The sequence below is a fragment of the Myripristis murdjan genome, chromosome 18 (genome assembly GCF_902150065.1).
Source record: "Myripristis murdjan chromosome 18, fMyrMur1.1, whole genome shotgun sequence".
Taxonomy (NCBI): Eukaryota; Metazoa; Chordata; class Actinopteri; order Holocentriformes; family Holocentridae; genus Myripristis; species Myripristis murdjan.
Window position 1 is genome coordinate 291,585 of NC_043997.1, and position 16,973 is coordinate 308,557.

The 16,973-nt window shown below is 49.3% G+C and overlaps 2 protein-coding genes across 3 annotated transcripts in view; both read left to right on the forward strand.

Annotated features, from left to right (window-relative positions):
• Window positions 1-5,644, forward strand: part of LOC115376695 (H-2 class II histocompatibility antigen, E-S beta chain-like) — a 34,911-nt gene extending 29,267 nt beyond the window's left edge. The window contains exons 4-6 of the mRNA XM_030076453.1: window positions 4,056-4,123; window positions 4,561-4,674; window positions 5,379-5,644. Coding sequence (XP_029932313.1) covers window positions 4,056-4,123; window positions 4,561-4,674; window positions 5,379-5,404 — 208 coding nt within the window. The 3' untranslated portion in view covers window positions 5,405-5,644. The remainder of the gene's footprint in view (window positions 1-4,055; window positions 4,124-4,560; window positions 4,675-5,378) is intronic.
• Window positions 5,645-7,372: 1,728 nt separating this feature from the next.
• The window catches only part of LOC115376631 (uncharacterized), a 38,627-nt gene continuing 29,026 nt past the window's right edge, over window positions 7,373-16,973 (forward strand). The window contains exons 1-5 of one of the 2 annotated variants that reach the window (XM_030076345.1): window positions 7,373-7,493; window positions 10,704-11,052; window positions 12,059-12,202; window positions 13,898-14,608; window positions 16,854-16,963. In XM_030076345.1, the coding sequence (XP_029932205.1) occupies window positions 10,735-11,052; window positions 12,059-12,202; window positions 13,898-14,608; window positions 16,854-16,963 (1,283 nt within the window). In that variant the 5' untranslated portion in view covers window positions 7,373-7,493; window positions 10,704-10,734. Of the gene's footprint in view, window positions 7,494-10,533; window positions 11,053-12,058; window positions 12,203-13,897; window positions 14,609-16,853; window positions 16,964-16,973 lie in introns of those variants that run through there. The other variant, XM_030076346.1, reaches the window with a different exon arrangement.

The following is a 16,973-nucleotide window of genomic DNA, read 5'->3' on the forward strand; positions in this document are numbered from 1 at the left end:
AAACATCAAAAAGCATACCTGAAGTCTGTGAAAATGGTAACGGTTTTACCTTTTGCTTGGTGGCAGGCTCTGATCAATATGTGTGACTCAGCTACATGGGCGGAGCTTGAGGGCGGCAGGGCAGCACTTTCAATAATTGAGAAATTATCACAGATTGTATACTCTGCGTACGGTACTTCATTTTCTCTATGAGCAGAGTCATTAGCATAGAAAATGAGGTCAGGGTTAGAGACGGGAGTTTCTGAAAGTTCAGGATAAAGTTTAGATGAACATGAGATGGCATCCATATAGTTATGGGGTCACCATCATCTTCTGTAGACAGTAGTGTAGCAGGGTTAGTTATAGCTAGATCTATAGGAATCCCTCCAACCCCCACAGCCCTTATGGTTTCTTCAGATGTTTTCAAATTTGTGAATTCTGCCTGGTTTTAAAGTTGAGAGAGAAGCTCCTGTCTCTTACCTAAAAGGATACAGATTTTCCATTTATATATCTTACATCAAATGAGGTTTCTGCCAATGTAATTAGTGGAGCTTGGGTCACAATTTCTGCTGTTTCAGTTTTGGTCAATGTCCTGACAGCTCTATTGACTGTGCTGTGGGGTTTGTTGGTGCTCCATCGGGTTTCTCAATGCCGTAGGCAGGACGAGGTTCTGGGAGGCTCTATATGGGCAGTTATTCATCCAATGATTCGGCTCTCCACAATAAAAGCAGTTCTCATGTTCATTGTTTGAAAAGGGTGAGTTGTGACTTTGATCATGATGTTGATGATCTCTTGGCCCATGTTTTTGGCTCTATCTCCCTCTTTTGTAGGTTCCTCTGCCACTGCGTCCTCCTCTGGTTGCTCCACCTGTGTAGTGAGACACTTGGGCAAGCATTAGCATTTTACATTCTCTTTGCTCTGTGTTATCCCAATGATATTGGGCTATCTCTACTACCTCATTCATAGGTTTTCCTGTCCATCCAACAGTCAATTGTACTTTTACTTGAATCTTTGGCTGAAGACTGTTCACAAACACATTTTGCACATAACCAGGAGGATGTTCAACAATCTGATTTTGTGACAGGCCACAATTTTCTTTTGCTATAGTCATCATCTTTTCATAAAGCTCCCGAGGATTCTCATCTTTTCCTTGTCTAATTTTGGTGAGAGGACTAAAATTAATCTGCTGTAATACCTCATTTTGACCTGCAAATGCTATGACAATGTAGACGGCATGCGCTTGCTCTGTTGTGATTCTTGCAAATTCAGTGGGATTGAGGGAATTTTACAAACATCAAACACTTTGTCTTTCAAATCAGATGTTAAAGTCAGTTTTAGCAGTTGCATCGTGTCAGGCATATGGGCTTGTATATGGTACATACTGATTCCCATTCTTCTCCTACTATTTCCTTTAGTTCTCTCCGACTCCATGGTTTATAGACAACACTTTCCCTCATTGAAATCAGTGGAGCCAGTTTTGTTGGGTTTGCTTTCTTTTATTTCTTGCCTCTGTTCCTAACCCACCCTTCTTCATCATCTCTCTGACTAGAGAGATGATGAAGATCTCGGGTACTCAAAAATCCAAGCATCATCAATGCTGTCATCATCACCGGATTCTTTTATCTCTTTCACAGGTTTTGGATTTGATTTTTTTTTTTTGGTGATCTTAGAGGACTCATCTAACTGGCTGTTCGGTTTATTTTCTATCTGTGCTGTGTCTTTTCTTTCTTCCAAATTAGCTATTAACTTTCTATTTTGATCTGTAAGTGAAACTATTTCAGATTCTGCATTTCGGCGCCTACATTCATCCCTCCAAAGTCTGAGGGAGGAAAAATGTTTGTTGCTATCTCTGCGAGAATTCAATCTCTCTCTTAAATTTTCAAGTCGGGTTCGGTCAAAAGTTTTCCCCATTTCGGGGAAATTTGAGAAGACAATCATCTGCAGTTACTTTAACCCATGTTGCAACAAATTTAATGATATAAGCACCAAAATTATCATACATATACTTAACAGGACCGCTCAGCTCTCTTTCTGGCCTTCTACTAGAATAACTTCCCAATGTCTTTCTATAAAACTTACATCTACACAAAACAATAACACACAACAAAAACTGAAATAACTCCTAAGTATTTGGGAAAGCTAATCTTTCTCACTCTTCCTTACAGGTTCAACACTGAGGCAACTGGATTGGTAGTCGAACTGGATCACAGGACTTGAACCTGATCTTTCCTATTCTGATAGAATCACAGGACTTGAACCTGATCTTTCCTATTCTGATAGAATCACAGGACTTGAACCTGATCTTTCCTATTCTGATAAAATCACAGGACTTTAACTTGATCTCTTCTATCCTCAGTGTCTTAATAGAATCACAAGACTTTAACCTGATCTCTTCTATCCTTAATTTTTTCTTAAACAGAATCACAGGACTTCAACCTGGGCTCCATTTCACAAAGCAGGTTCAGCAAACTCCGAGTCTTACCCTGAACTCTGAGCTGATCTACTCTGAGAGAGGAAACTCTGAGTTTTCGGTTCTAGAACAGCTGATCTGAGTTAGTTTGATCAACTCGGAGTAGTTTCACCTGGAGTTAAGCGCGTGCACCACAGCTGTAAAAAGACAGCGTCAATGGAGCCCCGATTTGACGAGTCACCATGGCAACGGGGAAGCGTCGGGCTGTGTTTTTCTCCCCAGCTGAATTGGAAATCTTAATGCATTCATACAGCGAGTTTGAACATGTTTTTTTTTTTTTTTTTTTTTTTTTTTTTTAAAGTGCAACACCGCTGCAGCGGCAAAGCAGAGGGAGACGGCGTGGGAGAACACTGCTGCTCGGGTCAGTGCGTAAGTTTACATGTAGTCCGTTGCAATCACAATAATATTACAGGGGAAAACTGCTTGAATGGTAGCCTATTAATTTATTTCATTTAGGTGCAATCCCGCGGGGGAGAAGCGCACTTGGCAGCAGCTTAAGATGAAATATAAAAACATTGTTCAAACAGGTAAAACATCTATGAGCGGTCTTATAACCATCTCCCGACGAATATTTAATTCTCTGCGCAGTAACACTGCACCTTCATCCACGGGATCGCTGCCGAAAGGACATGCCATGTTCGTGAAAAAAAAAGTCACCAGCTAACTACTAATGGACTAATAAAGGCCTGCTGACTGTTTTTTTATTATTATTATTATTATTATTTTAAAATAACAGACGGCAGATGTAATATGCCACGCCAAAACTGGCCTGCTGACTGAATGAATGAGGAAGTTAAATACGGTGTGTGGCTGAAAGAGGGCGGACACAGAGAGAAACTCGAGGTTTCATGAGAAAAACCTGGTCCAGACCAGGTTAGTTTGATGGAGTCTGTTACTGCGGTAACTGACCGAGAGCTTCAGTTACCTCCCTCTGGGAAACAGGCTGGAGTTACCCCTCTGTCTCTGCTTTGACTTACCTCCCTTTGTGAAACAGGCTAGAGTTACCCCTCTTTCTCTGCTTTGAGTTACCTCCCTTTGTGAAACGGAAAACTCAGAGTTTCCCTCATTTCAGGGTGACAGACTCAGAGTTTTCACTAAACCTGCTTTGGGAAACGGACCCCTGATCTTTTCTATTTTACTTATTTTCATTACCTCTGTTACCTAAATGTTAAACCTATTTGAAAGACTGGGTCTGATTCTGAGGCTACCAAGAAGCAAGCCACCTCCCAGCCAAGCCAAATCCCCAGAAGCTTTCCTAAACATACACAGAGAAATCTTTACAATAACCCCATTCACAATCATACAGCAAACTTACATGAAATTGGGATGGCGTCAGCTTCTTTGGGTCTCCGGTTTCAGACCTTTAGACAACACACAGCAACAATAATTGGGTTTTCAAAAGGACCCCTTACCTCTTTGTGAATTTGGAGATTCAAGTCACTGGTGTGTCCTTGGTCTGAAAAAGGAGTTTCCGTGGAAGTATGTTGCCATCCGGATCACGTGTGTGTGTGTGTGTGTGTGTGTGTGTGTGTGTCTGTGTGCGTGCGTGCGTGCGTGCGTGCGTGCGTGCGTGCGTGCGTGCGTGCGTGCGTGTGTGTGTGAGCAGGTCTGGAGAGAAGATCTCCTGCATGGTGGAGCACATCAGCCTGAGCGAGCCTGTGATCAGAGACTGGGGTAATTACCTGTCTGTCTGTCTGACCTGTCTATCTCTCTCTCTGTCTGACCTGTCTGTGTCTGTCTTATCTGTCTGTCTCTTTGTCTGACCTGTTTCTGTCTGACATGTCTGTCTAACCTGCCTGTCTGTCTGACCTGTCTCTCTTTCTGACCTGTCTTACCTTTCTATCTGTCTCTCTCTCTAACCTGTCTTTCTGTCTGAGTTACCTGTCTATCTGTCTGTCTGACCTGTCTGTCTGTCTGTCTTAGTTGTCTGACCTGTCTCTCTGTCTGATCTGTCTCTGTCTGACCTGTCTCTCTCAGTCTGACCTGTCTCTCAGTCTGACCTGTCTGTCTGACCTGTCTGTCTGTCTGACCTGTCTGTCTGACCTGTCTTTCTGTCTGTCTGTCTGACCTGTCTGTCTATCTGTCTGACCTGTCTGTCTGTCTGCTGTCAGATCCGTCTCTTCCTGAGTCTGAGAGAAACAAGATCGCCATCGGAGCTTCAGGTCTGATTCTGGGTCTGATCTTATCTCTGGCTGGATTTATCTACTACAAGAGGAAGATGCAAGGTCAGTCCACCGGACCAGTTCAGACCAGTTCAGACCAGTTTAATTTGTGTTGTTTAGGCCACTGGACCAGCTTATACCTTTGTTCACCAGTCCTGGTCAGTTTGTACAGGTCTAGACCACCTCAGGCCAGTTTGGACCAGTTATGACCAGTTTAGACCAGGATGGACCGTTCTCTTCCAGGCCATTTTAGAGCAGTTTAGACGAGGTCAAACCAGTTTAAACCAGTTTGTCCATCACAGTAACGAGCGTATCTCCTCTGGTCTTTACATCAGGACGGATTCTGGTTGAGACCAGTTTAAAGCAGTTTAAACCAGTTTGTCCATCACAGTAACGAGCGTCTCTCCTCTGGTCTTTACATCAGGACGGATTCTGGTTGAGACCAGTTTAAACCAGTTTAAACCAGTTTGTCCATCACAGTAACGAGCGTCTCTCCTCTGGTCTTTACATCAGGACGGATTCTGGTTCAGACCAGTTTAAACCAGTTTAAACCAGTTTGTCCATCACAGTAACGAGCGTCTCTCCTCTGGTCTTTACATCAGGACGGATTCTGGTTGAGACCAGTTTAAACCAGTTTAAACCAGTTTGTCCATCACAGTAACGAGCGTCTCTCCTCTGGTCTTTACATCAGGACGGATTCTGGTTCAGACCAGTTTAAACCAGTTTGTCCATCACAGTAACGAGCGTCTCTCTGGTCTTTCCATCAGGACGGATTCTGGTTCCCACAAACTGAGGCAGGAATCCTGAAGCTTCATCCTGCTGAGGGAAAAGGCAGCTGGGAGTTGCTCTGCTGTGTTTTCAGTGCTGCCCCCTGCTGGAGAGGAGGACATCCAGGATGGAGCTCAGCTTCCTGCTCACAGCCTCAGCAGCAGCTGTTTGAAACCTTTAGTGCCTTAACAGATTCTCATATTTCTGTCTTCTTTCTGGAATCATAATGCTCTGGGAAACGCTCTGTCACTCTGGTTTTCTGTGTCTCGGAAGAGAAAAATTGGACAAATGTGTCATGAAAAGCTTTTAAAACTCAAAAAGTCTCATGAATATCAAACCTGGGTTACACAGCTTTAATAAATGGTGTAATAATTACTGCTTGATGCTTATTGGCTGTGATTTGGTCAAATTATTTACTGATGAGTAAATAATTACTCATCATTACTCAAAAGCAAAGTACAAGCCACAGCGTGTTTTTCTTAAACATTAATCATGTATTCAGAAATCAATAAATTATATTGATCCAAGTATCTTATTTGTTGTCTTAATCATTTCTTGGTCACTTGTTATGCTAGTTAATCATATTTAAATACAAAATAAATCATTGATAAATGTTTAACACATTATGTGTAATGTTTATGTTACAGAGATTAAAAATCAGTTAATTTCAGTTTGAAAGGAGACACATGAACATTGATTTTGCTCCTGTTAGGTTGCAGCCAGTGTTTACCAGTGTTCTCTCATATAAAGTTAATAATCAGTTTCTATGGAGTAAATTAATGTTATCTGGATGCTTTTAGAGTTTCAGTGGATATTTAAAATAATTAGTAACATCTGACAAAATGTTGATATAAATGCAGATTTTCTTGGTGTCTCATCAAGTTCATAATCTGATGATCATATCCAAAGGCCATGAAATGACTTGAAGAAAAACAATCAGTTGAAAAACTGTAACGCAATTCATACTAACTGCACATTCAAATAATCCAATGTAGTATATAAACTCTCATTATTACTATATTTGTATTTATTTATATTTAGCATTGCAAACATATACTTCAACTTTAGTCCAAGGGCCCAAACTGTTTTTCCATATTCAACAAAGTACTTACACATTTTTAAATTTGACAGCTGCAACTTTTTAATGTCTGATCAGTTTATTGAACTTTACAACCTGAAAACGTGCAATTTTCAACACATTGTCAATGTCAGTTGCACCTTATAATGATTCACTAAAAGTGTTATTGAGTATTTCAAAGTGTTTTTATCTTAAAGCTCAAACAGCATCAGCACAGAAGCTGAAGAAGGTCCTCCCACCACTTTTATTTATTTTACACACCAGAGAGTTTCTGAGTCGGCATGAAGGCAGACACAGCGTTTAGTCTGCAGACGACTGTGGAGGAGGGTTTTACTGACTGCTGACTGCTCGTCTCTGAACATAAATGCTTTCAAAACCAAAGAAATGATCACTGACTTGAGGAAAAAGCCTCCTGAGTTTCCTCATGGCTCGGTGGTTGAGGCTGTGCAGCAGCACAGATTTCTGGTCAGTTATTACATTATAAACTAGTTTTTGTAAATATCCAGGTGTTCAGTTTAGCAGATGACGTCCCAGGTAAGCTGCTGCTGTGTTTAATGTCCTCTGCCTCTGACAGTGTTAATCACATGAAGATGTCTTGTGCTGCTGCCAAACCAATCAATAAGTCAATCAATTAATCAATCAGTATAATGTTTGATTATTTATTTATTTATATTTATATTTTTTATTTTTGGGATGCCTACCATGATGAAAATTAGCCGTTTAGGCAAACTCTGCCTCATTTGCATTTTTCTTCTAACTGTTGATGAGTTTGTTTTGTCAAACAACAACAACAACAACAACAACAACAATACTACTACTAATAATAATGTTATTATAATAATACGATGATTATTATTATTATTGTTGTTGTTGTTGTTGTTGTTGTTGTTGTTGTTGTTTTTGTCACAGCCATCCCACCCAGCAGGCGGCGACACGGCCCTGCAGGACTGTCTGCGGTCCTCCAGTAACCAGAGAAGAAGAAGAAGGAGCAGCAGCAGAAGAAGAAGCAGCAGAGGCTCCAGTTCCGGTTTGCGGGGTGAGTGTTATAACAGGGTTTATAAAGTCCCGGACCCTGCGGGGTGTGCGTGAACGCTGCGGGTGAGTTGCGGTTCTGGTCGGTTTAGTTTCGGCGGAAGCTGCGCGCGGATGTTCCACGACGCTTCCCCGCGAGCTTCCTGTTAGCTTCCGCCCCGCTAGCCGCTGCGCTAGCGGGGACAGGAGTGCATCCATTATCGGACAGGCCGGAGTCTCAGCAGGTTCACTGTCACACACACACACACACACACACACACACACACACACACACACACACACACACACACACATACACACACACACACACACACACACACAGAGGAGACCAGGGCGGCTCCTGTCCGGCTGAGCTGCAGGCAGAGCGCGTGGCACCAAACTCCGTGTGAAAAACTATCTGAGGTGTTTTCCGCAGACACGGCACCTGCAGGGGGGCGGGACCCGCCGGGGGGGCGGGGACCTGCAGGGGGGGCGGGGGCCCGGGGGGGGCGGGACCCGCAGGGGGGCCGGGGGGCCGGGACCTGCAGGGGGGGCGGGGGCCCGGGGGGGGCCGGGACCTGCAGGGGGGCCAGGACCCGCTGGGGGGGCGGGGGCCCAGGGGGGCCGGGACCTGCAGGGGGGGCGGGACCTGCAGGGGGGGCGGGGGGCCGGGGGGGCCGGGACCTGCAGGGGGGGCGGGACCCGCAGAGGGGCCGGGGGGCCGGGGACCAGGGGGGGGCGGGGACCGGGACCCGCAGAGGGGCCGGGGGGGGTGGGGACCGGGACCCGCAGGGCCGCTGTTAACTTGGGCGTGTTGATACTGGAGCTGCAGGATTCACTCAATGCGCTAAAATGTGAATTCCTGTTTTCTCTGTAAGAACTGAGATCATGATTCTCACTTTTCAACTAAAACACTGATTGCACTCTCAGGGTGCTTTCAGACCTGTCCCGTCTGGAGCAGCTGTTCCGAAACAGGGAGCGTTTCCCCCTAAAGATCGGTTGGTTTGGACACATGTGAACACAGCGATCGCTCTCGGATGTGGGACAAAACAAGCGAGCCGAGATCGCCTAGAAGAGGTGGTCTCGGCTCGCTTCCATTCGAGCCCTGGAGCGGTTCCTCTGCAGTGAGAACAGAATCGACACAGCAACCGACACAACTCACTCATAACTGTGGTTCAGCGTCAGAGCCCATCTTCGTCGGCGATTCCTTGTCGCGGCACGTCTTCTTCTCAGTAGATGCAGTATGATATTATTTTCCCTGCGCAGTCTGGATTCCCGGTAAAACGGGATGTTTTCCTCCGTTACAGAACACCGGTACATTCAGTAGCGGTTTTAGGCATGGGCGAAGCGGGCATTTTTTCATGTCATGTGGGGGGCGGCACAAGAGCAAAAAAAAAAAAAAAAAAAACATCAGCGCCGCTCACCTGTCAGATCCGGCAGACCTGACCAGGTGGGCGCGGTACCGGCCCGCCTGATGCCGACCGGTGCCGTGGCCGGTGGCTTTTTATTCAAACAAGATTTTGTCCATATAAAAAGCAGGCAGGAGTAGTAACACGAAAGGGCGCAAGGCAGTAATTTGGCCTAGGGCAGCAACATGGGCAGAACCGCCACTGGGCACATTAACCACAGAAACACAGAGAAACAAACCAGCCACACACGCTGAAGATGCTCCATGGTCTTTGTTTTTTCGGGGTAAGAACGGAAGAGGAAACTTCTTCTTTCGGGGTAATTTCTGACCAATGAGAGAACACCTGGTTTGCGCATGGCATTTGTTTACAGCTTTGAACCTACAGACGTTTCCCTGTGAACACAAACGCCCCAAACGAAAAACGAAACAACTGGATCGATTTAGCCCCTGAATCGGAACAAAGCAAACGGGCCACAGGTCTGAAAGCAGCCTTAGATGCCTGAGTAAAAAAACTGATAATTATGCAACAAACTCCGGTGCCTCATCAGGTTTAAACCTGGAAAGGATCCACAGTCTGGAATGTGCTGCTTTTCTCAGGAGGAGCACAGCTCGCTTCCCACCGGAGGGTTCCTGCTGCTCTGCTTTGGGTCAGTGGCTTAGTTTGTTTTTGAACCCTGTGGGGCTGAGACTCCTGACCAGGTGAGCAGGCGAGCAGGCGAGCAGGCGAGCAGGTGAGCAGGTGACCAGGTGAGCAGGTGAGCAGGTGAGCAGGTGCGCTCAGAGGCGGCTGATGATGGTGGCATTTGGAGGATGATGGAGTCTCCAGGTGGGGCCTCAGGTCCACAAAGTCCCTCCCACCAGGTGGAGGCAGCTCTGTGAACCTCTCACCCCTCATCTCACCCTCCTCTCACCCCTCCTCTCACCCCTCCTCTCACCCCTCCTCTCACCCCTCCTCTCACCCTCTTCTCACCCCTCCTCTCACCCCTCCTCTCACCCTCCTCTCACCCTCCTCTCACCCTCATCTCACCATCCTCTCACCCTCATCTCACCCTCTTCTCACCCCTCCTCTCACCCTCATCTCACCCTCTTCTCACCCCTCCTCTCACCCTCATCTCACCCTCTTCTCACCCCTCCTCTCACCCCTCCTCTCACCCTCATCTCACCCTCCTCTCACCCTCATCTCACCCTCCTCTCACCCCTCATCTCACCCCTCCTCTCACCCTCATCTCACCCCTCCTCTCACCCTCCTCTCACCCTCCTCTCACCCCTCCTCTCACCCTCATCTCACCCCTCATCTCACCCGCCTCTCACCCTCCTCTCACCCTCCTCTCACCCCGGGCGGCTCCTGAGAGGAGAGAGTCTGTTTAGGAGTTTGGTTCCAGACCCAGAGCTGTGCAGACGTGAGCCTGACGCTCTGCCTCCTGCAGCCGAGAGGCGACACTCCACGTTCCAGAAGCCACTTTTTCACCATACGTCCAGTCTGCCGGGGCCCCACCTGCCACCGATGCCCCGCCCCAACCTGCCGCCGGGGCCCCGCCCCCACCTGCCCTGACCTCCTGCCGGGGCCCCACCCCCACTGGTGTCAGACCTACTGGGAGTCCCGGGCAGGAGCACCATGCCCCCCCCCCCCCCCCCCATAAGGCTGTGGTTCCAGAGGGGTTAGGGTTAATTGAATAAATTGCCTAATAATGACAGACACTGTTTTCTGTTAATTTTCTGGAACTCTTTGGCTGATTCTGTGTTTGTTGCTAATTTTCTCACCACTTTCTGAATGTTTGACTATTTTTGTTTTGCTAACTTATTGATCATTGATTGATTTCTGATCAGGCTCCCTGTTACCGTGGAGACTGCTGTTACCATGGAGACCCAGACCACTGTCTCCTCCTCCTGTCCCGTAGCCCCGCCCCCTCCTAACGAAGGCTTAACAAAGCCCGCCGTGCGGCGCGTTCGCCGAGCGGCCAGCAGAGGGAGGCGGGGCCAGAGGCAGAAGAGGCGGGGTCAGGGGGAGAAGAGGCGGGGCCAGAGGGACAAGAGGCGGGGCCAGAGAGGGAGGCGGTCCGAGGAAGAGGAAGACGAGAGAGAGAGGAGGGAGGGCGTGACGGTGAAGCGGTGCTGGGGCGGTGGGCGGCGGCGATGGGACAAGAGACATTACTGTGTTTTCTGCCGGAGGCCGCAGGTGAACCTGTCTGTCTGACTGCCTGTCTGTCTGACTGTCTGTCTGTCTGTCTGACTGTCTGTCTGACTGTCTGTCTGTCTGACTGTCTGTCTGTCTGACTGCCTGACTGTCTGTCTGTCTGTCTGACTGTCTGTCTGACTGTCTGTCTGTCTGACTGCCTGACTGTCTGTCTGACTGTCTGTCTGTCTGTCTGTCTGTCTGACTGTCTGTTTGTCTGACTGTGTGTCTGTCTGACTGCCTGACTGTCTGTCTGTCTGTCTGTCTGTCTGACTGTCTGTCTGTCTGTCTGTCTGTCTGTCTGACTGTCTGTTTGTCTGACTGTGTGTCTGTCTGACTGACTGCCTGACTGTCTGTCTGTCTGTCTGTCTGTCTGACTGTCTGTCTGTCTGACTGTGTCTGTCTGTCTGACTGTCTGTCTGTCTGTCTGACTGTGTGTCTGTCTGACTGCCTGACTGTCTGTCTGTTTGTCTGACTACCTGTCTGTCGGTCTGACTGTCTGTCTGACTCTGACTGACTGTCTGTCTGTCTGACTGTCTGTCTGTCTGACTGTCTGTCTGACTCTGACTGACTGTCTGTCTGACTGCCTGTCTGTTTGTCTGACTGTCTGCCTGACTGTTTCACTACCTGTCTGTCGGTCTGACTGTCTGTCTGACTCTGACTGACTGTCTGTCTGTCTGACTGTCTGTCTCTGTCTCTCTGTCTGTCTGTCTCTCTGTCTGGCTGTCTGTCTGTATGTCTGACTGTCTGTCTGACTCTCTGACTGTCTGTCTGTCTGCCTTTCTGTCTGCCTGTCTGTCTGTCTGTCTGTCTGTCAGGTGAAGATGTCTGTCTGTCTGCCTGCCTGTCTGTCTGTCTGTCTGTCAGGTGAAGCTGTCTGTCTGTCTGCCTGTCTGTCTGTCTGCCTGCCTCACTACCTACTTGTCTGTCTTTCTGTCTGTCAGGTGAAGATGTCTGTCTGCCTGTCTGTCTGTCTGCCTCACTACCTACCTGTCTGTCTGTCTGTCAGGTGAAGATGGCTCGCCACCTGCTCCAGAAGCACAGGGACCAGCAGGAAGTGGCCCAGGCCAGCTCTCTGCCCACAGGATCCAAACAGCGCCACCTGCTGCTGGAGCAGCTGCGCTGCAGGGGAAACTACCTGCACAACATCGAGGTCTGACTACCTGTCTGTCTGTCTGACCTGCCTGTGTCTCTACCTGTCTGTCTGTCAGGTGACCTGCCTGTCTGTCTGTCTGTCTGTCTGTCTGTCTGATCTGCCTATCTGTCTCTTTCTGGCCTGCCTGTCTGTCTGACCTGTCTGTCTGTCTATTTAACAGCTGCACTGCACAGCACTGAGGTCTTTCTGGCTATCTCTCTACCTGTCTGTCTCTCAGGTGACCTGTCTGTCTCTCTACCTGTCTGTCTCTCAGGTGACCTGTCTGTTTCTCTGTCTGTCTGTCGCTCAGGTGACCTGTCTGTCTCTCAGGTGACCTGTCTGTCTCTCTGTCTGTCTGTCGCTCAGGTGACCTGTCTGTCGCTCAGGTGACCTGTCTGTCTGATCTGTCTGTCTCTCTGCCTGTCTGTCTCTCAGGTGACCTGTCTGTCTCTCTGCCTGTCTGTCTCTTAGGTGACGTGTCTGTCTCTCTGCCTGTCTGTCTCTCAGGTGACCCGTCTGTCTCTCTGTCTGTCTGTCACTCAGGTGACCTGTCTGTCTCTCAGGTGACCTGTCTGTCTGATCTGTCTGTCTCTCTGCCTGTCTGTCTCTCAGGTGACCCGTCTGTCTCTCTGTCTGTCTGTCACTCAGGTGACCTGTCTGTCTCTCAGGTGACCTGTCTGTCTGATCTGTCTGTCTCTCTGCCTGTCTGTCTCTCAGGTGACCCGTCTGTCTCTCTGTCTGTCTGTCTCTCAGGTGACCCGTCTGTCTCTCTGTCTGTCTGTCTCTCAGGTGATCTGTCTTTCTCTCTGTCTGTCTGTCGCTCACGTGACCTGTCTGTCTCTCAGGTGACCCATCTGTCTCTCTGCCTGTCTGTCTCTCAGGTGACCCATCTGTCTCTCTGCCTGTCTGTTTCTCAGGTGACATGCCTGTCTCTCTGCCTGTCTGTCTCTCAGGTGACCCGTCTGTCTCTCTGTCTGTCTGTCTCTCAGGTGACCTTTCTGCCTGTCTGTCTCTCAGGTGACCCATCTGTCTCTCTGCCTGTCTGTCTCTCAGGTGACCCATCTGTCTCTCTGCCTGTCTGTCTCTCAGGTGACCCATCTGTCTCTCTGCCTGTCTGTTTCTCAGGTGACCCGTCTGTCTCTCTGTCTGTCTGTCTCTCAGGTGATCCGTCTGTCTCTCTGTCTGTCTCTCAGGTGACTTTTCTGTCTGTCTGTCTCTCAGGTGACCCGTCTGTCTCTCTGCCTCTCAGGTGACCTGTCTGTCTCTCAGGTGACCTGCCTGTCTGTCTCTCAGGTGACCTGTCTGTCTCTCTGCCTGTCTGTTTCTCAGGTGACCTGCCTGTCTCTCTGCCTGTCTGTCTCTCAGGTGACCTGCCTGTCTCTCTGCCTGTCTGTCTCTCAGGTGACCTGTCTGTCTCTCTGCCTGTCTGTCTCTCAGGTGACCTGTCTGTCTCTCTGCCTGTCTGTTTCTCAGGTGACCTGCCTGTCTCTCTGCCTGTCTGTCTCTTAGGTGACCTGTCTGTCTCTCTGCCTGTCTGTCTCTCAGGTGACCTGCCTGTCTCTCTGCCTGTCTGTCTCTCAGGTGACCTGTCTGTCTCTCTGCCTGTCTTTTTCTCAGGTGACCTGTCTGTTTCTCAGGTGACCTGCCTGTCTCTTAGGTGACCTGTCTGTCTCTCAGGTGACCTGTCTGTCTCTCTGCCTGTCTGTCTCTCAGGTGATCAGACAGGGCCGGGGGGAGATCGTCCCGTGTCGTCAGCCCTCAGAGGAAGTCGATGCCAGGAACTACCTGCCCTGCCCGCTCTGCCTCGGCTTCTTCCTGCGGGCCGACCTCTGGAAGCACCAGGCCTCCTGCCGCAGGAAGATGACCTCTGACCCTGCGGGACACACGACCTCTGACCCCACAGGACACATGACCTCTGACCCCGCAGGACACACGACCTCTGACCCCACAGGACACATGACCTCTGACCCCGCAGGACACACGACCTCTGACCTTCCAGGACACACGACCTCCGACCCCATGGGAGACACGACCTCTGACCCCACAAGAGACACGATCTCTGACCCCGCAGGACACACGACCTCTGACCCCACAAGAGACACGACCTCTGACCCCGCAGGACACACGATCTCCGAACCCGTGGGACACATGACCTCTGACCCTGCAGGAGATACGACCTCTGACCCCTTGCGAGATTCTCCCACAGCGAACTGTACAGTGGTTTCTGACCCTGGGACAAAGCGTCCGTTGACCTCTGACCCTGAATCAGGACAGACTGTGACCTCTGACCCTGTGGGGGATCGACCCAGGAAGCGGTGCAGGGTCCAGGCGGCAGCATCACGCCTCCTGCCGGTTTCCAGCGGAGCGTCGGAGAGCTGCAGCGAAGTCCTGCACCGCATGAACCAGGACGCCGTGTCCCACCAGGTCCTGACCCCCTGACCCCTGACCCCCTGTCCCCTGACCTCCCTGACCCCCTGACCTCCTGACCTCCCTGACCCCCTGACCTCCTGACCTCCTGACCTCCTGACCCCCTGACCTCCCTGGCCCCCTGTCCCCTGACCTCCCTGACCCCCTGACCTCCCTGACCCCCTGACCTCCTGACCTCCTGTCCCCTGACCTCCCTGAGCCCTCTGACCTCCCTGACCTCCTGACCTCCCTGACCTCCTGACCTCCCTGAACCCTCTGACCTCCCTGACCTCCTGACCTCCTGACCTCTCTGACCTCCTGACCTCCTGACCCCCTAACCTCCTGACCCCCTGACCCCCTGACCCCCTGACCCCTCTGATCTCCCTGACCTCCTGACCTCCACGACCTCCATGACCCCTGACCTCCCTGACCCCCTGACCTCCTGACCTCTCTGACCTCCTGACCTCCTGACCCCTAACCTCCTGACCCCCTGACCCCCTGACACCTCTGATCTCCCTGACCTCCTGATCTCCTGACCCCTATAAAATAATTTTTATTTTCGGGCACGTGAGGTAATGTTGTGACATCACAGGGTCGTGACCTGATGACCTCATGGTGGCAGCAGTGAGCATGAAGCCCAGCCTGTTCCCAGCCGAAGCTTCGTCTCGCTGCTGAGGCCTGAAACAGTGAAGACCTCAGCAGAGAGACGTCAATATTCATCATTTATTGATTATCTCCAGCCACAGCCAGCAGGTCCAGTAACACAAGAGAAGACAGAATATTTAATCTCAGAGTCATCCTGGATTTGGATGAACTTTGTCTTTTTGGAAGTACGGCACACCCTCAAGACAAAGACATTAATATTGCTTATTGATATTGCTTATTGATTAACACATGGCAGGAAAGTGTACACAGGTGACTGTGCTCAAATCTGACGCTTAGTACCAACATTCATAGTTACACACACAGACGTGTTTCTGTGTGTGTGTGTGTGTGTGTGTGTGTGTGTGTGTGTGTGTGTGTGTGTGTGCGTGTGTGTGTGCGTGCAGGAACGTCAGACAGGAGCATTCCAGAGGTAGAAGGTGTTGTGTTGACTGTGACCACCAGATGGAGCCAAACAAACAAAATGCATGTCAAGTGTGTTGAGTCTAAAGCAGGGGTCACCAATCATGTGCCATGGAGGCCGACAGGCTGCAGGTTTTCATTCCAGCCAAGACCTCCACCAGGTGATTTCACTGATTAGCTCCTCCTTTCTGATACAAGGTGAGGTGATCAGTGAAGTCACCTGGTGGAGGTCTTGGTTGGAATGAAAACCTGCAGCCTCTCGGCCCTCCATGGCACATGATTGGTGACCCCTGGTCTAAAGTGTGTCGTGTCATGAAGGCGGCTCTCTGTTGACCCGGTTTCATCGCCATGGTAACAGATGCTGCAAACAAAACCTGCTTTGGGCCAGGTTCTGTTCAGAGGCTTTTCTCCTGTTGGCTTCAGGTGATGCGTCTGTTAACCCTTTAAATCTGACCCAGAATATCAGCCACAGCACAGCAGATTAATAATCCACAGCAGCTCCGCCCCCCTCTGAGGGAGATTCTGATGCTTGCTGCTTATTGGCTGCTGGAACCACATCTAATAAAACACCAAGTCTGTCACACACAGGCCTGATATATCATGCATTTATGTCACTTGACAAAAACGACAGTGGTTCCACACCAGCATGGTTTGGAGTCCTGAATGCAGCTCCTCACTTTAATCTTTAATCAGGATAACAGTTTTCTGCCGACGTTCTTCTCTGGCCTCACCTGCAGCCACGGTGATGTTGGCCTCCTCGTAGCTCTCCATGATGACAGTCTGTTCCTCCTGAATGAAGCAGGCGGCAGAAGAGTCACATGACCAAACAGGACTTTTACTGTGAAGGCGCCACCGACAGCTGGGGGAAAAAACATGATTAATTTTGATATATTTTTCATTTTCAGTGAAAAGCTGCTGAAATGATCAAGGTGTGTTTTTTTTTTTGTTTTGTTTTTTTTGCATCTATGAATCTAACAAACAAACAAACAAACATGTTTTGTTACACCTGGAAAATATCAACAAGCTGTAGGCCAGAGTGTCTCTAGCAGCAAAAACTTTATTTACAACAAAGTTTTGTCACATTTTGACTTTATGGACAACTGCAGCTCCTGCTCGGCCCGACAGTCATTTACATCCTGTTTTGATTAACTGTCTGTCCACCTGTCTCACCGCCTCCTGTCTCCCTGTCTCTCTGCAGGTTAAATCTGATTGGTTGATCTGTAAATATGGTAACAGGCTGATGTCGAGCGAGGAAGGCGGTCAGATGAAGTACGACTACGTCAGCAAGAAGCTGCGGGAGCTCGGAAGGTTTCTCCTC